At 64.5% G+C, this 23,392-nt stretch overlaps 2 protein-coding genes across 21 annotated transcripts in view; one reads left to right on the top strand and one right to left on the bottom strand.

Annotated features, from left to right (window-relative positions):
* Positions 1-8,005, top strand: part of PKD1 (polycystin 1, transient receptor potential channel interacting) — a 41,141-nt gene extending 33,136 nt beyond the window's left edge. For 2 of the 7 annotated variants that reach the window (XM_064592342.1, XM_064592345.1), the window contains 17 exons: positions 79-289; positions 377-503; positions 1,315-1,431; positions 1,525-1,574; positions 1,821-2,005; positions 2,116-2,209; positions 3,674-3,789; positions 3,869-4,071; positions 4,153-4,347; positions 4,774-4,913; positions 5,241-5,353; positions 5,535-5,682; positions 5,753-5,881; positions 6,106-6,718; positions 6,799-6,933; positions 7,012-7,317; positions 7,413-8,005. In XM_064592342.1, the coding sequence (XP_064448412.1) occupies positions 79-289; positions 377-503; positions 1,315-1,431; positions 1,525-1,574; positions 1,821-2,005; positions 2,116-2,209; positions 3,674-3,789; positions 3,869-4,071; positions 4,153-4,347; positions 4,774-4,913; positions 5,241-5,353; positions 5,535-5,682; positions 5,753-5,881; positions 6,106-6,718; positions 6,799-6,933; positions 7,012-7,317; positions 7,413-7,880 (3,350 nt within the window). In that variant the 3' untranslated portion in view covers positions 7,881-8,005. Of the gene's footprint in view, positions 1-78; positions 290-376; positions 504-1,314; positions 1,432-1,524; positions 1,575-1,820; positions 2,006-2,115; positions 2,210-3,673; positions 3,790-3,868; positions 4,072-4,152; positions 4,348-4,773; positions 4,914-5,240; positions 5,354-5,534; positions 5,683-5,752; positions 5,882-6,105; positions 6,719-6,798; positions 6,934-7,011; positions 7,318-7,412 lie in introns of those variants that run through there. The other 5 variants (XM_045874712.3, XM_045874713.3, XM_064592344.1 and 2 more) reach the window with 5 other exon arrangements.
* Positions 8,006-8,677: 672 nt separating this feature from the next.
* TSC2 (TSC complex subunit 2) overlaps positions 8,678-23,392 on the bottom strand; it is a 34,094-nt gene continuing 19,379 nt past the window's right edge. For 2 of the 14 annotated variants that reach the window (XM_064592346.1, XM_064592348.1), the window contains exons 22-42: positions 22,584-22,773; positions 21,662-21,755; positions 21,388-21,490; positions 21,068-21,162; positions 19,763-19,891; positions 18,227-18,391; positions 17,847-17,999; positions 17,635-17,747; positions 16,938-17,150; positions 15,647-15,850; positions 14,969-15,037; positions 13,589-13,719; positions 12,641-13,137; positions 12,324-12,399; positions 11,980-12,189; positions 11,051-11,237; positions 10,602-10,741; positions 9,634-9,712; positions 9,459-9,550; positions 9,271-9,369; positions 8,678-9,182 (exon numbers count right to left, since the gene is read on the bottom strand). In XM_064592346.1, the coding sequence (XP_064448416.1) occupies positions 9,012-9,182; positions 9,271-9,369; positions 9,459-9,550; positions 9,634-9,712; positions 10,602-10,741; positions 11,051-11,237; positions 11,980-12,189; positions 12,324-12,399; positions 12,641-13,137; positions 13,589-13,719; positions 14,969-15,037; positions 15,647-15,850; positions 16,938-17,150; positions 17,635-17,747; positions 17,847-17,999; positions 18,227-18,391; positions 19,763-19,891; positions 21,068-21,162; positions 21,388-21,490; positions 21,662-21,755; positions 22,584-22,773 (3,210 nt within the window). In that variant the 3' untranslated portion in view covers positions 8,678-9,011. The remainder of the gene's footprint in view (positions 9,183-9,270; positions 9,370-9,458; positions 9,551-9,633; positions 9,713-10,601; positions 10,742-11,050; positions 11,238-11,979; positions 12,190-12,323; positions 12,400-12,640; positions 13,138-13,588; positions 13,720-14,968; positions 15,038-15,646; positions 15,851-16,937; positions 17,151-17,634; positions 17,748-17,846; positions 18,000-18,226; positions 18,392-19,762; positions 19,892-21,067; positions 21,163-21,387; positions 21,491-21,661; positions 21,756-22,583; positions 22,774-23,392) is intronic. The other 12 variants (XM_045874719.3, XM_064592347.1, XM_054507442.2 and 9 more) reach the window with 12 other exon arrangements.

The following is a 23,392-nucleotide window of genomic DNA, read 5'->3' as shown; positions in this document are numbered from 1 at the left end:
CCCGTCCCCGCCGCAGCGGCCTGGAGGGGTGGCCCTGCGCCTGTGGCCTCCTGAAGCCCTCCCTTGCCCTCTGCCTAGGTGACTTGGCCTTGCGGCGGTTCCGGCGCCTCCTAGTGGCCGAGCTGCAGCGTGGCTTCTTTGACAAGCATATCTGGCTGTCCCTCTGGGACCGGCCGCCTCGGAGCCGCTTCACGCGCGTCCAGAGGGCCACCTGCTGCGTCCTCCTCCTCTGCCTCTTCCTGGGCGCCAACGCTGTGTGGTACGGGGTCGTGGGAGACGCTGCCTACAGGTGGGTGCCGTGCTGTGAGTGTCCAGGTGGCCCCTCCCGCCTTCCCGCCTGACCCAGCCTGGGTTTCTCTTCTCTCCTGCCACGCAGCGCGGGGCCTGTGTCCGCTCTGATCCCGCTGAGTGTTGACACAGTTGCCGTCGGCCTGGTATCCAGTGTGGTTGTCTATCCCGTCTACTTGGTCATCCTGTTTCTCTTCCGGATGTCCCGGAGCAAGGTGGGCTGGGCACCGCGGAGCTCCTGGAGGGTGGGGTGTGGGCCTTACTTACCGCTTGTGCAGAGGGCTGTCCAGTGTGGCTGCCAGACAGGGAAAGTCAGCGAGGTCAGCAGTGCTGGCCGGTCTTTGGCTAGACTGACCCAAGAAAACAGAGTACTGCAGGTTGTCGAACTTCCGCGCGACCCAAGGGGACCTTGCCACCGAGGCCATAGAAACCAGCAGGATGGATGGGGGTCCCGTGAACTGCTGTCCACCAGCCTGTCATACGACCGAGGTGCAACGGACAAGTTCCTGGGAGGACAAGCTCCCAGACCGACTCGGGAGGAAATCACAAACCGGAGCCAACCTCTAGCAAGAGGCCAGCAGAGCCCTGTGAGACCTCACACGCGCACAAGCCCAGATGGTCTCCCTGATGGGCCCGCCGCTGCCAAAGAATCCACAGCAGGCTTCGTGGACTGACTCGTCCCGGCCCATGCGGCCAGAGCCACACGGGGCCTCACAAGACAAGGGAGGTACCAGCCGAACAACGGCAGCCTCCTCGGAAAGGACCGTCTGCTGTAGGCCAGGAGTCCAGCGCAGTGACCGGCAGCCGCCTGGGGCTGCTTGTGTTCAGTTAACCTGGAGTTCCTCAGGTGCACCAGCCACATTTCACGTGCTGTGTAGCAACATGGGGCTCGTGGCTACCGTGTGGACAGTGCAATTGCAGAACGTGTGTATCATTCTAGAACGTTCTCTAGCACAGCACCAGTCTAGGCTCTGCCTGCTTGGGAGGCAGAACTGCCTCCTGCTGACTGCCTGCCTCTTCCCGTAGGTGGCCGGGGGCCCGAGCTCCACCCCCGCAGGGCCGCAGGTACTGGACATCGACAGCTACCTGGACTCGTCTGTGCTGGACAGCTCCTTCCTCACCTTCCCGGGGCTGCACGTGGAGGCGAGTGTGCCCCCAGGGGCCCTCTGGGGGGGGGGGGGCTCCTGTCACCTCAGGCGGCCCAGAGTCTGAGGTATTCTCTGCACTTCCCAATAGGCCTTTGCTGGACAAATGAAAAGTGACTTATTTTCGGATGATTCTAAAAGGTAGGGGTCCATGAGAAGATGGGAGCCTTGGTGTAGGTCCGCCACCCCCGTGTGTGCCGTGTTACGGCCGTGTGGGCTGCGTGGGCTGTCGCCTGTCCTTGGCAGGTGCTTGCGGGCCCTGGGTGTTGCCACCCGCTATCTCAGCCGTGTTTGCTTGGAAGCCTTTTGTGTCCGTGTGTGGTGGACTCGGGAGTATGTGCACACGTGGTCCCCTGGGCTCCCTCGTTTGACCTGTGTCCCCTGCAGCCTGGTGTGCTGGCCATCCAGCGAGGGCACGCTTCACTGGCCAGACTTGCTGAGTGACCCCTCCATCGTGGGCAACACCCTGCAGCGGCTGGCCCGGGGCCGCTTGGGCCGCACGCTGGGCCCAGAGGAGGACGGTCTCTCCCTGGTCAGCCCCTCCTCACCTGCCAAATACTTCTCGGCTTCAGGTGAACAGGGGTGGGGAGGAGTGGTATCCTCGTGTTCTCCCCAGGGAGGGTCTGAGGTTGGGGGTTGGAGGGGCCCACGCCCTCCCTGACGTGTTCCACTCCTCCCGTAGATGAGGACCTGATTCGGCAGATCCTGGCTGAAGGGGCCAGCAGCCTGGCCCCCACCCAGGACACTCAAGTAGAAACGGATCTGCTCACTGGCCTGTGAGTGCCCGTCCTGGGGTTGGGAGGCAGTGGGGAGCCCAGGCTGAGAAGCCCTGTTCCCCTCCAGGGCCCAGCCTTGCGCTGTGCTGGGTCCCCCACTGAGGGGCTGGGCGATGTGTGGGAAGGACCTCACGGGGTGGCCCCGGGCCAGTAACCGTTGGCCGCAGGCTACAGAAGAGAGTGGCGAGTGGAGAGCAGAGGCAGCCAGTGTGAGGCAGGGCCTGGCTGCAGGGAGGGGTCCCCGGCATGTTTTCTAAATAGCCTTTGTTTTTTTGGTGGAAACTGTTTGGATTTTATATTTTTAAGACTTTCTCAATTTCTGGGCTGGATGGTTCATATAAAATTTATTTTTTTTGTCTAGTATCTATTTTCCTGTTCCTTTAACTCTTCTCATTTTCAAGCGACCAAAAATCACTGAGACATAAACTGTCCCAGAACACAGAGAAAAGGGGAAAGCGTCTCGAATCTTTTTACAAAAACAGATAACTGTGGTATGATTGTATTTTTATGAAGAAATTGCCAATCGACTTAAAAGGTTTCTAATATGGGGAAATCCTGGGATAGTAGCTCTAAGCGGAGCAGACCTGGTACCTCCAGCCCAAGACCCTGCCTGCCCGTGTCGCCGCGTGCAGGGCAGGACTCGGTCACTGGTGTTGGCTGGTTGTCCCAGAGGTGCCTGCATGGGCGAGAGCACCTCGTGTCCGCAGGAGATTCTCGAAGCCAGACGCACCGAGCGCAGCTCTGGGCCAGGTGGCTGCTAACAGTGCGGGGCGAACGGTCAGGGCACAGCTGTGCAGAGACCGCAGCAGGTGTGCACGTTTGCCCCCCAGGAGGCGCCTGTCGCACTCCCGCTTCACGTTCCCCCTGCCCCCCATCTGCCCTTGCAGCCCCCCTGCTCTGGTGGAGCAGCTCTGAAGCCGGCAAGGTCTGCCGGGCGTCCCCTGGTTCTGCAGAGCACGTGTACTGTTGGCGTTTGAAAGACAAATAGGTCTCCTCATCCAAAAACGAATGGTCTTAGGCCACAGAGCTGCATCAGAGCACGGGAGGTTGAGGGCGAAGGTGGGAGGCGTGGGCAGCGCTCACTGGGAGGTTTCAGGCCGAGTCGGTGTGCTGGTGGGAAGAGCAGGCCAGGCCCGGGGCTTGGGGATGGGCTAGAGGCCGCTGCAGCGGTGCGGCGAGGACTCCATCCACTGGTGGAGGAAGCGGGAGGTGAGGGGGAGCCAGGAAGGGAGGCTGACGCGGGTCTGCAGCGTGAGGAGCAGGGTGGGTGTTGCGGCCCCTCCTCAGAGTCCCCGGTGGGGGTCTGAGCCCCAGCACCAGGTCCACCCGGCTTGGGGCGGTGTCTTTCGTCTCTGACCGTGGGGAGGGGGCTGCACAGCCGAAGAGGCTCAGGAGCTGGGACTGCCCGCCGCCTCTCCTCTCGACGCCAGGTGAGCAGGGCTACTCCCCTCTTCTGTGCCTCAGGTCCAGCGCCCCCGGAGAGAGGACAGAGACGCTGATGCTGCCAAGGCTGGGGGACAGGGGGCTGCCCAGCCCGGGTCTGACCTGGGAGCAGCCCCAGTTGGCAAAGCTCTCCACAGGTGCGTTCTGGGGTCTCCAGGACGCCCCTAGGCGCCCCTTCCTGTGGGCTGCCTGTCACCGGTCTGTCTCCCTCCCCAGGGCTGGTGGACGGTCTGCGGAGGCGGCTGCTGCCGGCCTGGTGTGCGCCCCTGGCCCACGGACTCAGCCTGCTCTTGGTGGCTGCGACTGTGGGGGTCTCAGGCTGGGTGGGCGCCAGCTTCCCCCCTGGCGTGAGTGTGATGTGGCTCTTCTCAAGCAGCTCCAGCTTCCTGGCCTCCTTCTTTGGCTGGGAGCCTCTCAAGGTAAGTGGGATGTGGGGGCCCGGCTGCCAGGCTCTGGCACCTGCGGGCCCCTCTGATGCCCCCCCCCCACCCCTGACGTAGGTCCTGCTAGAAGCCCTGTACTTCTCACTGGTGGCCAAGCGGCTCCATCCTGACGAGGATGACACCCTGGTGGAGAGCCCAGCCGTGACGCCTGTGAGCGAGCGTGTGCCCCGCGTGCGGCCCCCCCACGGCTTTGCGCTCTTCCTGGCAAAGGAGGAAGCCCGAAAGGTCAAGAAGCTGCACGGGATGCTGAGGGTGAGCTCAGGCACAGCTGACCAGCAGCTGTGCTCCTGTCCCCCGTCTGGGCCAGCACAGTGTCTTCTGTAGGTTCTCCCTTTGTCGAAAACCTCACACCTGTCCTTGGCTCCCTACAGAAGCCCTTTGGCCCCGCCCTGCCCCGCCCCGCCTTCCGTCACCCCCGATTCCTACCACCCCAATCCTTGCTCTGCCTCTTCTCATGCTCAGGTCAAATGCTTCCTACTGCCTGGCCTCTAGGGACCCTGGGGGTGGTCTCAGCCTTCGGCGGGACCGTGTCTGCCCCCCACCCCTGGCGGGGCATCGGCAGGTGTCTGGGCTGCCTTCCTGGCACCAGGCACCCTGGCTGTGGGCAGTTTGCTGGCCAGCTCTGTTGCGGTGGGCCCGAGTGGGGTTGGCTGACCCCAGGGCTGTCTTCGCCCCCAGAGCCTCCTGGTGTATATGCTCTTCCTGCTGGTGACGCTGCTGGCCAATCACGGGGATGCCTCATGCCACAACCATGCCTACCGCTTGCAGAGTGCCATCAAACAGGAGCTGGGCAGCCAGGCCTTCCTGGCCATCACCCGGTACGGACACCCCCAAGTGCAGGGAGCTGCTGCCGCCAACCAGGTCCCATCTTTCCTGGCCTTCATCCAACCCAGTCCCCGGGGGACGTGGGCAAGTGTCTTGGTACAGTTTTGCTTGTCAGGACTAGACATGGTGCCCAGGATAGCCCCCTCACACTTACCTGCCCCAAATACCACTAGGCTAAGATGAGGGAATGCGAGTCTTTCCCTTGTGCCGCCGGCTGGCCCTGGCAGCCTGCTGTTGGCTGGGGCTGCAGGAGCGATGCTCTCTGGGGCTCTGACCCGCCTGCCCCATGGGGTGGAGCGTGTGACTGTGTCTCTGGGCAGGTCTGAGGAGTTCTGGCCGTGGATGTCACACGTGCTGCTCCCCTACATCCACGGGAACCGGTCCAGCCCAGAGCTGGGGCCCCCACGGCTGCGTCAGGTGCGGCTGCAAGAAGGTGAGCGGCTTCTGGTTGATTGCCATGTGCCCTTTACCTTCTTCTTGCTGTTTCTTTATCTGTGAAACCAGGACCTCTACCTTCTGGGCTCAGGGAGGGTTTGGGGCGATCATGTTGGGCCCAGCCCAGGCAGCTGGTCAACAGTAAGTGCTCCTGGTTTAGTCCTGCTCATCCCCTGCAGCTCTCTGCCCAGACCCTCCCGGCTCAGGGCTGCCCACGTGCTCTGCAGCCTCTGGCACCTTCAGCACCGGCGACTATGGCATTGGCTGGGGGAGTGCTGCCCACAATGGCTCGGAGACGTGGGCCTACTCTGCACCAGACCTGCTGGGGTGAGCACGGAGGGCGCGCCCGGGGTTCCTGCGGGGCCAGGGCCTGGCTCTAACACTGCCCCCTCGTCAGCAGTGTCTGGTCCTGGGGCTACTGCGCTGTGTACGACAGCGGGGGCTATGTGCAGGAGCTGGGGCTGAGCCTGGAAGAGAGCCGCGCGCAGCTGGGCTTCCTGCAGCTGCACAACTGGATCGACAACAGGTGCGGTCGTCTGAGCTCCCTGCCACCCCCCCCATCCGCCTGCAGGACCTCAGGCAGGCACACCGCCCTCACCGGCCCTTTGCGGCTCCCCATTCGTTCCTGACGAGCCTCACTGACCACTCGGCCTCTACCTCCTCCCGGGTCCATGCATCACCCGCCCCGAGAGCCCCTTCCTCCGGGAAGGCACGCAGGTCTTCTCACCCCGCCCCCTTCTCGCCACGTAGGAGCCGCGCCGTGTTCGTGGAGCTCACGCGCTACAGCCCGGCCGTGGGGCTTCACGCCGCCGTCACGCTGCGCCTCGAGTTCCCTGCAGCCGGGCACGCAGTGACCGCCCTCAGTGTGCGCCCCTTCCCGCTGCAGCGCCTGAGCGCCGGCCTCTCCCTGCCACTGCTCACCTCGGTGGGTGCCGGCCCCGCCCCCGCGGTCCTCCCAGCGCAGGCCCCGCCCACTGCTCGCCCCGCCCCATTCCCTCACCCCCTCCTCTCAGTGCAGGCCCCGCCCACCGCCCTCGCCCCGCCCCAGCCAGTTTTGGCCCCGCCCCCGCAGGTGAGCCTGCTGCTGTTCGCGCTGTACTTCTCGGTGGCCGAGGTGCGCGTGTGGCACAGGGAAGGGCGTACACGCGCGGTGCAGCCCGGGGCCTGGGCACGGTGGCTGCTGGTGGCACTGACCGCGGCCGCGGCGCTCGTGCGCCTGGCCCAGCTGGGTGCCGCCGACCGCCAGTGGACCCGCTTCGTGCGCCGCCGCCCACGCCGCTTCACCAGCTTCGAGCAGGTGGCGCAGCTGAGCGCCGCAGCTCGCGGTCTGGCCGCCTCGCTGCTCTTCCTGCTTCTGGTCAAGGTGAGGGCTGGGCCAGCGGGGACTGGCTGGGCCTGGGCCGGGCTGGCGGGGTTCGGTCAGCTGACCCCACTTGCCCGCAGGCCGCACAGCAGCTGCGCTTCGTGCGCCAGTGGTCGGTTTTCGGCAAGACGCTATGCCGGGCCCTGCCGGAGCTGGTGGGGGCCACCGTGGGCCTGGTGGCGCTCGCCGTGGCCTACACCCAGCTGGCCGTTCTGGTAGGTGACGGTGAGGCCGGCGGGGGAGGGTGGCGTAGCCCGGGAGGCGCCCCTCACCCGCGCCCCCTTCCCGTGCAGCTGGTGTCGTCCTGCGTGAATTCGTTTCGGAGTGCGGCCCAGGCCCTCTTGGTGCTGTGCCCTGGGTCCGGGGCTCCTGCCCTGTGCCCTACTGAATCCTGGCGCCTGTCCCCACTGCTGTGCACGGGGCTCTGGGCCCTGCGGCTGTGGGGGGCCCTGAGGCTGGGAGCAGTCCTTCTGCGATGGCGGTACCATGCTCTGCGTGGGGAGCTCTACCGACCAGCCTGGGAGCCACAGGACTATGAGATGGTCGAGCTCTTCTTACGCAGGCTGCGCCTCTGGATGGGCTTCAGCAAGGTTAAGGAGGTGGGTACGGCCCAGTGGGGGGGAGAGGGACGCACCCTGGGCCCAGGTGAGCCCAGGGTGCAGCCGGACTGACCGAGCCCCTGTGCCGCCCCCAGTTCCGCCACAAAGTCCGCTTCGAAGGGATGGAGCCGCTGCCTTCCCGCTCCTCCAGGGGCTCCAAGTCTTCCCCAGATGCACCGCCCCCCAGCGGGGGCTCTGACACCTCACGGCCCTCCACCTCCTCCAGCCAGCTGGACACGCTGAGTGGGGGCCTGGGCCGGCTGGGGCCACGGGGGGAGCCTGAGCCCTCGCGGCTGCAAGCCGTGTTCGAGGCCCTCCTTACCCAGTTCGACCGACTGAACCAGGCCACAGAGGACGTCTACCAGCTGGAGCAAAGGCTGCAGAGCCTGCAGGGCCGCAGGAGCACTGGTCCCCCAGCCTCCCCTCCCCGCAGCCCCTCCTCAGACCTGCGGCCAGCACTGCCCAGCCGTCTTGCCCGGGCCAGCCGAGGCATGGGCCTGGCTACTGGCCCCAGCAGGGCTTCCCTGCGGGCTAAGAACAAGGTCCACCCCAGCAGCACTTAACCCCGGGGCCCTGGGCTCATAGCCCTTCCCTGGGGTGGGTCTGTGGCTTCACTCCGGCTTCCTGAAGGAGCCGGAGCAGACACCGCTCAGTATTAACTTCTGCCGCCCTCAAGGTCTCGGGCCAGGCAGGAGAGCTGCACGAAGGTCCCCCTGGGAGGAGGCAGCCGCTCTCTCTCTCTGGGGGGGCTCTCAGCACTTTAAAGAGGCCATGTGGGCAGCCAGGACCCAGGGTCCCCTCCCCAGCTCCCCATGGGAGGACACAGCAGTATTGGGCCAAGTGCCCAGCCTCTGAGACGCTAATTTATTACCGGAGTCCTCAGGTACAGCGGGCTGTGCCCGGCCCCACCTCCTGGGCAGACATCTCCCCTTTGCTAAGGATCCAGGCTTCGGGGAGGGAATCTGCCCCTCCCGTGGTCTTCCCCACTAAGTTATTACCTCTCCTATGCCCCTGCTGAGTGCACTCCCCTTCCACTGCCATATGTGTGTCTATCGTCAGTAATTTATATGGGGTTAAAATGTATATATTTTTGTACGTCGCTCTATTTTTCACTAGGGCCAAGGGCCCCGCTAGCTGAAGCAGCCCAGTGCCCACGGTCACCCACGTTGAGGGGCAGCGGGGACGGCAGGGCAGGCCTCCCTCCCGCCTGACCGGAAGGCCAGGGCCGGCCTGGGACAGGTGCTGAGAGGGGAGGCTTGTTAGAAGGGCCCAGTCCCCTCCTAGGCAGTTCTGTTTCCCACCCACCCCCCACTCCCCAGGGGCCTTGTTCTGTGCCCGAGGCTGCGCAGCAAGAAGGCAGGGCCCAGACCTGCTGGTGCCAGGTTTGGGTGAGGAGCAGGACGAGGGCAAGAACAAGGTGGTCAGGTGGAAAGAGCCCTCCCCGGGGGCTGGCTCTTGGGGCTGGGGCAGGTGAGCACAGGACTGTGTGTGATGGCGTGGGTGGCCCAGACAGGCCCCGTACCACGGCTGGGGGGGGGGGGGGGGCAGGGGGACCTTGCCCAAGCTATAGCCTTGATTCCATCCCCACTGGACAAAGTCAAATAAACCAGCTGGCTGACTGCATCTGTGTGAGCCACGCGGGCCCGGAGGCACTGCGGCTTTATTTCATGCGCACACGTCCGCAAGGGGCAGCCTCACACGAACTCCGTGAAGTCATCCACCGAGGAGATGAGGCGCTTCCGCTGGCCCGTCTCATATGTGGGCATGGGCTCTGCTGGCGCCTGAGCAGGGGCTTTGGCGTGGCCCGGGGGGTGCATCTGCATCAGGGGTAGGCTGGGGTTGGAGTAGTGAGCTTCCTCCCGGATCTGCAGGAGACGGGAACTTCAGCAGCCAGCCCCAAGGCAGGGGGGGACACCCACCCACCACAGGGGGTCTGGGTCCCCTCTTCCCTACCCGGTGGCGGAGCCGCTTGATGTGGCGGAGCCTGGCGATCCACTTGGAGGGGTAGATGTCGGTGGGGTTGGAGCGGCTGTGATGTACCTGTGAGGCCATCTGGGGGGGGAGGGGGGAGTGGTGAGCCCCCGTGGGGTCACACCTGTGGGCCCTTCCTACCTGCCCCCTGCACCACCTTCTCCGCTCACATTTGCGTGCAGAGCCATCTGACGGGCCACAAAAGGCAAGTTGCGGTCTGACACGATCTTGGCCACGCTGGTGTCCACGAGACCCTCCATGTCTGGGGAGAAACAGAGCTCACCCCAGGGCTCAGGGTCCCGAGTGCCTCCCCCCCCCCCCCCCTCCCCAAGCCCCGCGGCTCACCTTTCCTGCATTGCAGGGTCACCAGGTTGCACTCGTAGTCCAGGGGGGTGATGATGACATGGACGAAATTGAACTGGCCCTGCCCAGACGAGAGCAGAGATCACCCGGCCCCGAGGACCACTGTCCGCCACTTCCTCCCCCATTGGGGCGGGTGGCTTGCTACCTGAACAAGCCTGGGCTTTGCTCACACCCTCCTTCCCACCGGACCTAGGGGCACAGCTGCCTTCCCTCTCAAAACCCCACCTACTCCACATCTGGCTCCCAACCACTGAATCCACCCGAGTTCGGATTCAGTCATGACTGCAGATAGGTCCGCAGCCCCTGTCCTTCCCTCCCTGTGGCTCCGGCTGCCACCTGCCTGTCACCCAAGAGCAGCACAAGGAGCTCGGCATGTGCCCAGCCCCCAGCTCTGCACCCCTGCCTGCTCCTGGCTTCTGTCCAGTGACCTCGCCCGAGGCTCCCCACTGTGTTCAGGACACACCCACAAACTTCTGAGCACCGGCACCCCCGCTGCTGGGGCTGCCCCGGGCTCCCCACTCCCCGGCCTCACAGCTATCTGGCATATCCCCCCCCACACCCCGTGACAAGTCTCCCGGGGTCAGCCCGCCTCCCGCCGTGGGGCGTCGAGCCCTAGCGGCGTCCTCTGAGAAAGATGGTGACAGAGACCGACCCCAGCTGCCGTGGGTACACAAAGGAGGTGCCGGGCAGACAGACTCGGAGCCCCTCCGGAGACACAGAGCACCTCCTGGGCACCCCACAGCCCGCTAAATACGCGTGCACAGCAACTCCGCGACTCCCCACGACGCCACCGCTGGTGCCCCGGCTTCCGTGGGAAACCAATGGGGCCACTGTCCTCGTCCTTGTTCCAGAGAAGAATGCTGGCTCACAGGGGGTCTGCACGGGAGGCCGGGGCCCCTGCTGCCAGCACACTGACCCTGCCCGGGCCCGCCCCCAGCACCCCCACTCACTCTGATGGTACCCAGTTTAAAGTCCTCGCCGGAGTCGTTGTACACAATGGACACGAAGTCGTTGCCCAGATGACGCTTCTTGTCACAGCGGTGCTTGTCCACATCTTTGGTGGGCATCAGGGTGGCAATGTGGAAGACAGCTGCAAGGCGGACCCGGCCAAGCACTCACAAGGGCTGCTCGGGGCTCGTGTCGGTGGGGCTGGTGTCGGTAGGGCCGGGGAGGGGGGCGGGTGGGGGGACACCTCTTGGCTTCCCCAGAGGCTCTCAGGGCCTGGCCAGCCGGCAGCACAACACCCCTCTCCCCGAGGGCAGAGCTTCTGGAAGTACAGCTTCCGGAAGCAGAGCCGCCAGGCCCTCGCTGCCTGCACGCCCAGACAGATGAAGGCAGGCCCTCGGCCCCGCCCGTGGCCTGACGGCAGACAATGACAGTGGCGTGGCCGGGTGCATACCTTGCATGATGTCGTCGTGCCAGCAGTAGGTGAACTGGCCGTCCTCCCCACACACATCCAGACCCCCCAGGTACACCTTGTCGGGCTGGCAGTCCTTGAGCTCGATGAGCTTGCCCAGGCCGGTCAGGAACTCCGTGTACCTGTACGAGCCGTGCTCGTTGGACAGGATGGCCAGCTCACTGTCGCTCTGTGGGCAGGGAGGAGCACGCTGGCAGCCGCCCCTCCCCCCAAGGCTCCCGGGGGCCCCGAGTCTGTGCAAGGCCGTCCTGCACTCCCAGCCAATGTGCTCCACGGGACCTTCCCAACACATCCAGAAGCCCGGCAGTCCTCGGAATCCCAGCCCCAGGCCCCAGCCCTGCCCCTCACAGGGACTGTCAGCACCCGCCTTCCATCGGTTCTCACACACGGCAGCCAGAGGGATGCTCTGGACGCTTAGGCCGAGTCACCTCGAACCCTTTGCTCAGAACCATTCACGGCCCGCCCACCTCCCTGGGAACGGCCCATGAGGCTGTCCACATCCGCTGTCCACATCCGCCCTCCCCTTTACTTCCCTGCCCCACCTCCCATCCCCCACGCGGTGGACACGGCACCAGCCACCCGCACCTGCCATTCCCGCACAGGACACTCCCGTCCCTCGCTTCCTCCACGCCTGGATCCCCAATGCGAGGATCACACCTGCGGGATCCCAGCACCTGCCGCCACCTCCACAGTGCTTGGCACTCCCTTGGGCACCACGAGCTCAAACACTCACCTGTCATTCCTGTTGTGTCCCTGGCACCGGAACGGTACCTGGCATAGGGCTCCTTGAGCACCGGCCACGTGGCAGCTCATACAGTGACTGAGCTCTGTGGCAGACCAGGGCGCAGACCCTGACCCCTACCCCAGGCAGGAAGGCCACATGACTCCACCCTCGCACCCAGGAGTCTCACCTGGCCTTCTCCCACGTACAGGACGGCAATCTTGTGCGTGTCGTAGGATGGAATCTGGTCGAGAAGCTGCACTGACCGCTCGAAGGACTGTAGCCACAGAGCCCTGCCTGAGCTTGGGCGGAGGCCGTCCCCTGCCACCAGCCCTACCACCAGCCCCAGCCGGATGCCCTTCCAAGGAGGGCTCTCCTCACGCGGGTAGGTCACTGTAGGCTGTCCCAGGGAGCCAAGGCTGTACCTTCCGCAAGCCTGGGCTATGGCCACCACCACTAAGAGTTAGGGCATCCCACGGCACCCCCCACCCAGGCTCCAGGGGGACCCGCAAGGGAGAGAAGGCACCCACCCACCTCATTGGGTAGAAGGATGGGCTTGTTGGACTCGTCACCAAAGAAAGGTGAATGGTAGAGCTGCAGGAACACAAAGCTGCAGGAGGAAAGACGGGGAGGGCTGGGCTGGGAGCTGCGGGCCAGGTCGGGGTCACGGCCAGTACCGTCCGCCCACGCACAGGGCAGCAGACCTGAGCCTTTCTTGTGGCTCCAACCAGCCACAGGGCCGAGGCCATGTGACCTGCAGCCCAGCCTGTGGCAGGGCCCCTCGGGCATCACGTCCCCATGGGGACCATCCAAAAGCTCCAGCAGCTCCAGCCCCAGAGGGCAAGGCTCACCTGGGATTGATGCCTGGCACCTTCTCAGTATTGGAGGCCCCAGCTCTGCTCTTGAAGGCGTCCCTCTCTACCCTCTTGCCTCTGCGTGATGGGGCCGAATCAGAGATGGTGTAGCCTCTGGGCCGCAAGCCACTGGGGGAGCGGGGGCAGCTGGAAGGCAAGGAACCCTCGGGCTGCGCGGGGCCCCGGCCCTGGCTCTCTTCGCCTGGGGCTGACCAGGAGGCACCTGCCCCGTCCAGGATCCCGGACTGGGACCGGGCCTTGGCCTCAGGGCTCAGCCGGCCAACATCAGTCTTGTCCCCAGGGTCCCCAAGTATGTCCTGCAGGGTCTGCAGCTCAGGCGAGGAGCTGGACTTGCTGAGGGGCTGGGAGGGCTGGAAGGAGAGCTCCACAGAAGGCCGGGCACCCTCAGAAGAGACAGCCCGCTCGATGGGGATTCCTCGAGCCGCCAGCTCCTCTGCAGGGAACTTCTCCTCTTGGCTGGAGCTTGAAGATGACTGCCAAGAAAGAGTCCACGGGACCTCCGTCAGGAGATACCAGCGAGCACACCCAGGGGTTCACTTGGAGGCGATGAAGCCCCCCCCATCCCCCGGCAGGGCCACAGAGCCCCTCAGCAGCAAGCGGACGGCTGCATCCTCTCCCCCAGGATGGCACTTGCCGGTGCCCCACACTGAGCAGGGAACACCGACGACCAGCAGCTGTCAATCTGCAGGGCCCGCTGGGGAACCCCACACTGTCCACGCAGCACTGACTAGGAAAGATAACTACCCTTTTTTTAAATGACAAGGGGGGCGGGGCAAAAGACTTGCCAAAGTTCTGAGCAAGGCCGTGCGTGCAGCGGGGCCTGGAGGGAGGCCCTGTCCCTCCTCCCACAGTACCCTCCTCCCGCTCCCAGGGGCGAGCACCCCCAGGGCACCTCAGGCAGTTCCGGCGCCCCAAGGCACTCACCCTGCTGTAAGCCTCAGCGCGGTCACTGCGCCGGTCTGTGCCTAGCGTCGCCTCAAAGTCCTCCAACTCCATGGGCTCCGCGGACAAATGAGTCTCGCTTGGGCTCCCCTCCTCCAGAACCACCGCCGAGTCTGGGAGGACACAGATGGGGCTCCTAGGTGCTGGCCCGGCCCCTGGGAGCTCACATGGCCTCAGAGGTACCAGCCTCTCCCCAGCAACAGAGCGCAGTGGGCCCCGCCACAGCCTCACCCCAGGCCTTCCTTGCCTGTGGCTCTGAGCCGCCCACACCCCATCAAGTCAGCTGCAGGAGAGCACGGAGGGGCGCGGTGTGGCCCCCGTCACAGGGCGTCTCCACAGGCTCCCAGGGTGGGGATGAGGGGGGCATCTGGCCCCTGGGATCCGCATCCCAGGGTCCACAGAACCCGCCCCTGCTGCTCAGTGAGGTAGACGGGCAAGGGCAGCACAGACCCCCACCAGGGAAGAGCCCCCATCTAAGATGGGGCCTCAGCTCAGGAGGAGCGCTGGGCCCAGACCAGCTCCCAGGAACAGGCGGAGGCCGTAATCCCTCCTTGACTGGACCCGAGGAAAAGCCTGATGCGGGAGGAACCCCTGTGCGTACACACAGACGGGGAGCCCGTTCTGGAAAGCAGAGACGCGCCATCGGAGCCCAAGCGAAACCCGGAGCCAGGAGCACCAAGAAAAGGCCACGACGCCCCAAAGCAGCGTTTCCTGTGCCATTGTCAGGACGGGGGTGGGGGTGAGAAGCCACCGAGAGTTAGCACAGCCCGCGGCCGCCCCACATACAGCCCTTGCACACGCGCGGTCTGTTAGCCGCCTGCCAGAACCCGTCTGCTCGCTGCCCTTTCCGAACCAGCTCCTGCCCACATGTGGGGGCCCAGGTGGGCCAGAGGGCTGTGCGGGTCAACCCCCCGCCGTCGCCAGGGCCTGGAGGTAATGGGTCAGCCCATGATAAAAAGCAGACACAGCCCAATTTGTGAGTTCACCAAGCCAGTCAGACCACCAGAGGCCAGGGCAAGGTCAGTCCGGCTGAGCCGCAGGGCCAGGCTCGCCCCAAAGAGCATCTGTGGCTCAGCGGCCCAACGTCACCTCCCGAGGCCTGAAGAAGGGGCAGCAAGGGCCCATCCGGCGGGGCACAGAGCTCAGTCGGCAAGGGCACAGGGCAGAGGGGCCCACCGGCCAAGCGCAGGCACTCTGCACAGACGTCCTCATGCAAGTCGGGGCCCTGCATCTGGGGGGTGAGGAGCGGCACCGGCAGAGTCGAGGAGGGATGACCGCATGAGGGACGGTGGGAGCAGCAAGTACGAGGCAGAGCAAAGCTCTGCGGCAAACGGCGCCTTCCTTAAAGAGATGTACGAATACCTGCCCAGGAAATGCTCCTGTGCAGCTTTGCTTGGCAACTGGACTGGTACAGGGAGGAGAAAGAGGCCACTGCAAGGAAGACCGCGCGCGGCCGGTCAGCAGCAGCACAGACTGCGCACAGTCGAGCAGAGAGGAAAGGCAGCGCTAGTCCCGCACAGAGCCCGAGCCTGGAGGGAGAGAGCGGAGGGCCAGCGGCGGCCGGCCGGCAGCGGGCGGCTCCCGGCTCTCCGCGCTGCTGCAGGGGGGCGGCCCTCCTCCTCACCAGCAGAGGTCCTGGGCCTCGAAGCGCCACGTGGGGCCACAGGGAAGGCCGGAGGGTGGCCCGGAAGGAGCGCACCAGCCCCGCCAGGCAAGGGCACAAGAGCGCGCAGGCAGGCTTAGCTGTGCTCGGCGCATCCAAACCTAGACCCAAGCGCAAGTACGGCTGCCCTCCTGGGGCCACGGGCACGTCGAGGACAGTGCAGGGCACAGGGCGTGCAGGGCTCTGAAGTGTCCACCCTGAAAGCACCTGCCTGCCCCTCTGCGAGCGGCACATCTCTAAAGAAGGGGGCCCTTCCGTAGGAGCCGGCCCCGCTCCTGAACGCCAGGCTGTGCCAGCGACAAGGAGAGCTCAGGGAGCTGGCTCCAGCGCGGCCCCACGGGGCGGGGGGCGCAAAGCTGCCTTCCCGCGGCACTCACCCGTGTTAGACCGCGGGGGCGGAGGGGGCTTGGCCGAGCCCGCCGCCGGCACCGACAGCGACTTGTACAGAGCTGTGTCGCGACGCTCCTTAAAGCGCTCAGCGGCCATGAGCGCGTTGGACAGCTCCTGCAGGGGCATGTTGTTGATGTCCGAGGAGAAGGGGCTGAGTGGGTTCTCCAGGCTCATCAGCCAGCTGGTGTTCCCTGGGGAGGCACACAGGCAGCACCCTTTAGGCATCCAACCGCCCCATCCCCTCCCAGAGCTCCCGGGGCAGCCCATCCCCCCGCCCCCCGCCACTGTCCTTAAGGGCATGTGCCCGGGCTCAGCAGGGTTCCTGTGCTCAACCAGGGAGTGACAAGGAGGGGGACAGGCCCCAGGCAAAGGCATGCCCACGGCTTGCCCCAGACCCCCAGGTTAGGGCAGCCCCCGTGCAGCGGTCACCCGCCTCATGCATGAGGAGGGGTCTCAGTGCACACCACTCTCCACCCCAGGGCAGCTCCCGGGTCCTGGCCAGGCTTGGCGGAGGCATCTCAAAGCCCCAGGCCTCGCCATGGAGAAGCCTGAATGGGGGGCCTTCTGGGCTCTGTCCCTCTCCCCATAAGGCCCAGGAGCCCACACTTTGAATCAACCTTCCACACTGAATGTCTTCCAATCCCGAGCATCTCACCCAACCCGACCCACCTCCTCTTGCCCTGCCTGGGCCTCCTCATCCAGTCTCCCACCTGCCCCCTGCCTGTTCCCTGCCGGGAGCCAGGACCCGCAGCCCTTCTGCCCACACTCGAGGCTCCTCGGGGCCTCCTATCCAGCCCTCTCCTGTCACCGCTCGCCACACTGTGCCCAAAGCAGGTCTCAGGCCCTGGGCCTTGGTTTTGCAATACCCATTACAGGCAGAGTCATGTCCAACAAAATCCATGTATCGGACTCCTGACCTCCTGCAGCTCAGAAAACAGCTCATTAGGGTAAAACAGGGCCACAGAGATGGCCCCTAATCCCCTGAGCCCTTCCAAGAAGAGACAGGACACAGACCCACAAGAGTGACCCAGGACTTCCAGGCTCCGGGCGGACGAGAATACACGAATGTATCTGTGGCTGAAGGCCCCCAGGCCATGGTGCTCTGTGAGGGAGGCCCTCCCGCTTAGCCGCCCGGATCGCCCCTTGCCACTCCCCTTGGCACTCAGCTCAGAAGTCACAGAGCAGAGGCTCGCTCGGCCCTGTGTGCCTGCCACTCACTGCCGGGTACCTCAAGCCCTGGCAGAGGCCCCTGCATGCTGAGCGCAGGCCCCTCCGTACCTGTGGGCCTCCGGACCAGGATCTCTGCCCAGCCCTGGGTCAGCAGGGGGACATAGGCTGCCAGGCTCGTCTTCTCCTGTACTGGGAACTGGGTACCAGCTGATGCCCTCTCAGACTTGCTGGCGAGTGCTGTCTGTGCACCCGGGGAGGTGGGGCCACCCGGGAAGTGGGAGGCTGGAGTGTCCAGGGCACCAACACGAAGGCCGTGGCCCCCTGAGGAAGAGAAAGGCAAGAGTGCCAGTGACCACCACCTGCCCAATGCAGAGCCACCAGCCCGGAACTGGCTGTTCCGCCCAGGGCCCGGCGACCGGAGGCAGCTCAGCTCTCCCTGGGTGCGGCCCTTGTACGGGGTCGGGCTCGGGCTCGGTGGACCCAGGGCAGTAGGAAGGGGCCACGGTCGGACCACATCTCATTCCAGCTGCAGCAAAGAGAAGCTCCAGGGGCAAGCTGGGCCGAGAACCAGGGCAGCCAACGGTTCTCAGGAAACACTGGCCACGAGGAATAGACCCACAGCCACGAGGGGGCCTCAGGCCAGCTGTAGAGAAGGCACGCCCCCCACTACACAGCCCCGTGGCCAGGGCTCACAGAGACAACACCCCAGTTGGTCAACCACCTTGTCCCCAGGCTCCGAGCAGTCCCTGCGAGCATGCGGACCCACAGGCACCTGTGAAGGAGGCAGGGTGGGGCCCAGGCTCACCGGACATGGAGCGGACCCGGTCCCGGGCCCTGCGGCACACCTGCTGCCCAGCCTGGGACTCCAGCTTGGCAGGCGCCTCCTTGGTCTGTCTCACGTGCGTGCCAGGGTCCGAGCTGAGGGCAGAAGGGTCCGTGTGGAGCGTGACCGAGGTGCCTGGGCCCAGGACGGCCGCTGTCAAGGCCTGCTGGGCAGGGGGTGGAAGGCACAGTCACCTCGACTCGGGGCCACCCTGCAGCTCTCCTGAGTCCAAGCCCAGCAGCGACCGGGTCCCAGTCCCCACGCTTGTTGTCACGGTAACAAGCTTGTTCCCAACCAGCCAGGTTTTGGTCCTGCCGCCAGCCAAGAGGAACTCGCCCACAGGCGACCTGAGAAACAAGAGCGTCAGCCGACACCTCACCCACCGTGGGCTCTCTGAATGGGCATCTTGGTTTCAAAGGTACGCGGACTGAGGTGGGCCCTGGTCCCCAGAAGAGCGGGGCCCCACGATGTGCAGGGCAGCCTGGCCTGGGCCTCGCCTGCTGCCACCGCTGCCAAGTTCGGTGACAGAAGCCAAGCCAAGCGCTGGCCTCCCGCCCCGGGGCCCGGCCCGCACCTCTTGGGAACCGCTGTGAAGTTGGAGAACACATATCTGGCCATCATGTCCAGACATGTTTCCGTGAGCTCCAGGTGGAGATTTTTCAAGTTGTCATCAGCCTGGGCCATCGAATTCTCGTCTGCAGACCCCAAGCTGGCGCTGGTGAGGGACGTCTGGATCCTGCTGGAGGGAGGGGCCCCCGCGAGGTCAGGGACCAGTCAGGGCAACTCATCTCCCACCAGGGGCCAAAGCTCGAGGCATGCAAGTGCTGAGAGGGCTGCGCCCACACACCCCCCACCAGGGCGCACGGCCAGTCGAGCCACACTGTGGCAAACCGCGAGGACACATCGTCCCAGAAAGAGGAGGAGCAGGGCCTCACAGGAGAGACCCAGGCCCACTCGTCGGAGCAGAGGCTCAGGAGACAGGGTAGAGACCGACGTCCCCTCACCGAAGCACAAGAGAGTTAGGGGATGGCTTGGTGGCAGAACAGTTTAGTCATGCAGAGACACAAAGATTGCATTCTGCCCACAGGGCCACCTCCCGATGACAGGGAGGGTCTGGGCTTTGTGTGCCGCTCTTCCCCCTCAACTCAGGCCCCTGGGGCCCCACAGACACCCAGCGACCAGGAGAAGAGGCTCATGCAGGTTTAATTCTGATATGAAATTTCACCGACCCTTTGCCATGTTTGGCTTGTGTTAAAGAATTTGCTAGAAAAAAGCTGAAAGCTTCGCTGTCCCCATCCCCCCAGTCAAACCCTACTCGGCAGAGGCCAGCCTGAGGCTGGAGCCTAAGCCAGGCAGCAGTGAGGAGGTGGGTCTCCGAGCTTCGGACTCAGAGGCCTGAAGGGACTTCCTGGGGAGGACACAGCCCCCCACACAGCTCAGTGCAGCCTAGCCTGGTCGGCGCAAAACAGTGACCCCCAGAGCCCACACCTGCACTCAGACACAGCAGGGGGGAGTGACCGAGGCCGCGCCCCTCGACAGTTCAGGCCTCCCCAGCCCCCGCCTCCTCCCAGGCTGGCCCCCACCCCTGCTGCTCTGTACAGAGCCCCCCCCACCATTCCCTTTCAGCTACAACAGAAAGCAACCCTCTACTAAAAGAAAGCTCAAGATTAAAGTCCACTTGAGAGGATAGGAAAACCAAACCCTAGAATGCGTTTCCTCCCCCAACCTGCGTGGGCGCCGCTTTAATATGCGAAGGCCCCTTACCTCCGGGGATAGGCCTGCGGGTAGCTGCCACCGGCCACCTGGCTTTCTCAGAGCTACAGCCCTGCTCCAGGCTCCCAGGCCAGCCTCTGAGGAGGCCGTGCAGCCAGCCCGTGCTCGGACGAGGCTTGGGGACAGAATGCAACCTTTCCACCCCTCACCTCCAGGCTCCCCTGGACCAAGGGCTGCCCCTTGGGCTCTCCTCCAGCTCCGGCCAGGGAGGGCGTGGGCAGGCGACGAGCTCATGCAAGCAGCCCCATGCACCGCCCCCCGGGCACTCCCGCCTGGCAGGGCCGCCTCGCGGGCCCTGCTCCAGGGCCTGAGCCCCCCGCCCGACGGAGCCCACTACCTGCGGACCACATGTTCAGACACACTGATGCTGCGGCACCGGAAGGCCTCGGCTGCAGGGCTCTCCTTGAATTCTTTCACGGGTGGAGAGTTATTCAAGCCTTGTTTGGGGGGTCTGGCTATCCTCAAACTACCAGGTGAGGAAGGAAGGCCCAAGCCCCAGAGAGCCCAGCTCCCGGGAGGGGAGAACAAGCCATTGGAGGGAGGAGGAGGAAAGGTCACAGGCCACAGGGTCAGGATGGAGAGCCCGAGGGTGAGATGAACAAAAAACCATGCCAGAGGCCAGTTAGCAGGGGGAAGAAACAGAAAATAAAAATGCATGAAAATACATGTCATAAACGTGACTGAGAAAAAGTCAGGTTTCACGCATGGAACCAAAACAAAGAACATTAGTGCAAATTAAACATGTATGGAGCGCTATGCACGGCAGATTCCAGGCTGTGCTGACCAGGCGCCCCACCCACCCCGCTCAGGGGCCGGGACGCCCCAAGGCCCTGAAGGTCACCGCTCAAAAGGCCGGTTCTTAGCTCAAGGCCCCTGGCACCCAGCTACTGGGAGCTTGAGAAGCCAGCTTTTGACTTTAGGTCACGCTGACCTGGTCATTCTGGAAAATGCCGTATCCCCACCAAGGGAGAACTGAAAAGCTTGGGCGGGAAGGCGGGGACAGAAAGAGGAGTCGCCGTTCGTAGGAGATGCAAACAAGACACGAGGCCTAGCACAGTTCTCTCAGATCTGGCAAAAGCGGCTGTGACGGGGTCCAGAGGAGCATGGCCCCTGCTCAGCAGGGGTGGAGAGCAAGCTCGGGAGAACGGGCAGCCCCGGCCCGAGACTGGGCTGACCATAGGGCCCCGGAGCTCCACCCCAGCCAGGCCAGGGATTCGGCCTCTCGAGAGCTACCGCTGCCCTGACGCAACCCTCGGCCCATCCGGTGGAGCCGGGCCCAGGCGCCCTACAGCTAGCATCCCGATTCCCAGCTCTGCGAGTCTGCACTCGGGCTCAGGCAGGCCTGGCCACAGTCCAGCACATGGGCTCCGCGACACCGCAGGCCACGCGGGCCAGCTGGGTGGGCAACAGCTTGCTCCTCCAGCTACATGAGGGCGCTAAAGGCCTCCACAGGCCCTGCCTCTACGCCAGGACCCCCTGGTGCCCAGCACAGTCTGAAAAGGGACATCCCCCAGCCACATCCCAGTGCCGCCGGCCGGCCTCGGGGCAGCAGGCCAGCCCAGACCCTATGTGCACCACGCCAGTCACAGGTCACGCTCGCAGACCCGCCCCGCTGCGCCCCATTCGCACTGCAGGCCCGCACCTCTTGGGCCTCTCGTTGAGACTAGTGCTTCGAGCTCTGAAGCTGTCTTTCTCAGGGGTGTCATCGAAGGGCAGGAGGACGTTGGAACGCAGGCCCTGGCGGAGTGGAGCAGACCTGAGCCATCGGCAGGGGGACTGACCCCCCTGGTTCTTCCCTCCGTGAGCCTGCCTGCAGTGCGCCGCGTCCCAGCAGGCCACGCTCGGCAAGCGCGGCACCTGACGACGCCCACTTCTGGCTCCCGACATCTCCACACCAGCCACAGCCAGCCAACGGCAAAGCGGGTCCCACCCTAACTATGGGTTTGGCCTCCGCTGGCCTACCTTAGTGATAAAGGGAACAAAATCCTTCCGGAAGGGCAGGCGGCATCTAATGAACCACATGGCTATAACGTGATGGGCCAGGCACACGATGTACTGATTAAACCTGCAAGAAGAAAGGGAAGTGAGGCAGCTCTGATGAGGCCCTGAGGCCGAGCATAGAAGAGAGGCCCCAAGGCCAGAGGCCCATCGGAGGTCAAGGACCAGCATGGCTCTCGGCTGCAAGAGGCCTCAGGCTGGCCCAGGCCGTGGGCGGGAGGGACGGGCCAGCACTCACTTGGAGGGATTGGTGTAAGGCAGGGAAATGGCAAAGACACTCGCGTACTGCTCAGCTGCGAAGTTCCGGTAGAGGTGGGGCAGCCGGGCCAGAGCTGCAACAGGAGGGCACAAGGGTGAGGGGGCGCGGGCGGGCCGGGCAGACACAGGCCCACGCCTGCCGTCGCCAGGGGCCTGTGCTACTCCTGAAAGCCAGCGCGGCCACCCTGACCTAAGAGGGCTGCAAAGGACTGAAGGTCGCAGCCCCCTTGAACATGACCTTCCCTTGACCCTTGGCTCTCTATTCCAAGGGCTAGTAAACTATGGTCCCCAAGACCAAATCCAGCCAACGGCCAGCACTCGTGTGACCCATGAGCTAAAGATGGCTTTTATGTCTTTAAAAGGCTGTAAATAAAAAGAATGTGCAGCAGAGATCCTACGTGTCTCTTTGCAGAAGCGCTGGTGGCCCGGCTCTGCTCCCGTCACCGCCCTGCTGAGGGCCAGATGCGCACTAGGGTACTGGGAACGAGGGGGTGAATGGGGCAGGTGAGCAGGGCACCCTGAGCTCCTGGAAGCCCCTCCCTGCTGTGGTGTGTGTCCTGAGGGGAAGCGAGAGGAGGCTGTGAGAGCCCAAGTGCAGGGACCCGCGTCCAGCAATAGAGAGGCTTCTGGGCCGTTTAAACTGACACTGAGTATAAGAATGGAGCCGGCCACTGGAAAGCCAGAAAGGAAAGCATTCAAGGCTCAGGGGCAGGAAGTGCAAAGGCCCTGAGGCAACAGAGGATGGCACACCCCAGATGCTCCATGGAGTTGTGTCCCAAGAGAGGCGGCAAGATGAGGTCAGCAAAGCCAACACGAGTGACAGCCCCAACCCCGAGGGTCCGCCCCACACTCACATGTGCACTTGCTTGCACACAGAGACGGGAGGGGAGCCAGATGCTTACTTGACAGGAACTCGAGGAGTGGAATGGCCATGCTGGCCGTGGCTGAGATGTGCGTGAGCTTCACGACCAGGACGGGAAGCGCCTTGATGATGATGTCGGGCATCTCCACGCTACAGATGGCCAGCGCCACGACGCACTGGCTAGCACAGCGGTAGATCAGGCCTTGCTCCAGGCAGTACACCATCTCCCGCTGTGGGGCAGCATGGGTGCCTCAGACCCAGCCCGCCACGCCCCCCCCCCTGCCCACAGACAGGTCTCCCCTCACCCACTCCGGAATGTTCTACAGAAAACAAGATCAAGGCTTAGCAAGGTTAGCTGCCTCATCCCAGGTCCCTGAGCCCCTAACCAGCACAGCACCAGGAGCTGAGCCCTCTCGAGGTGACCGGACAGTGGGGCAGCTGTGGTCAGGCACTCCCTGATGCTCCCTGCCCACCAACAGTGGCCGGCCGCCCCGGCGCCTCAGCCCATCCTGGAGCCAGAATGCGCTGGGCCCATTACCTCTTTAGTTATGGGCCCCATCCCCCTTATGACAGGGGAGGTTCTGCCTGACACAGCAAGGCCACCAGGCCCACTCAACTCCGGGCGGCCTCCCACGTGAAGACGCCATGCCATGCCCAGCAGGAGACAAGTGCAGCTCGGGCCATAGCCTCTGGGCAAACCCTGTAGCTCAAGGCCCCACGGACCACTAAGTTTCCCGTAGCCAGCCCCATCCCTCAGACACACTCCAGGCTCCGGGGGTCCTAGGGACACCTTCAGCCCAGGCGGACAGCTGCCCAACAGGGCGCGGCCAGGAAGAACCAGGCCAAGCG

The sequence above is a fragment of the Mirounga angustirostris genome, unplaced genomic scaffold, assembly GCF_029215605.1.
Source record: "Mirounga angustirostris isolate CCGP_5_RB_7025 unplaced genomic scaffold, mMirAng1.0.hap1 SCAF_5, whole genome shotgun sequence".
Taxonomy (NCBI): domain Eukaryota; kingdom Metazoa; phylum Chordata; class Mammalia; order Carnivora; family Phocidae; genus Mirounga; species Mirounga angustirostris.
This window is presented reverse-complemented; position numbering and strand designations above follow the sequence as displayed.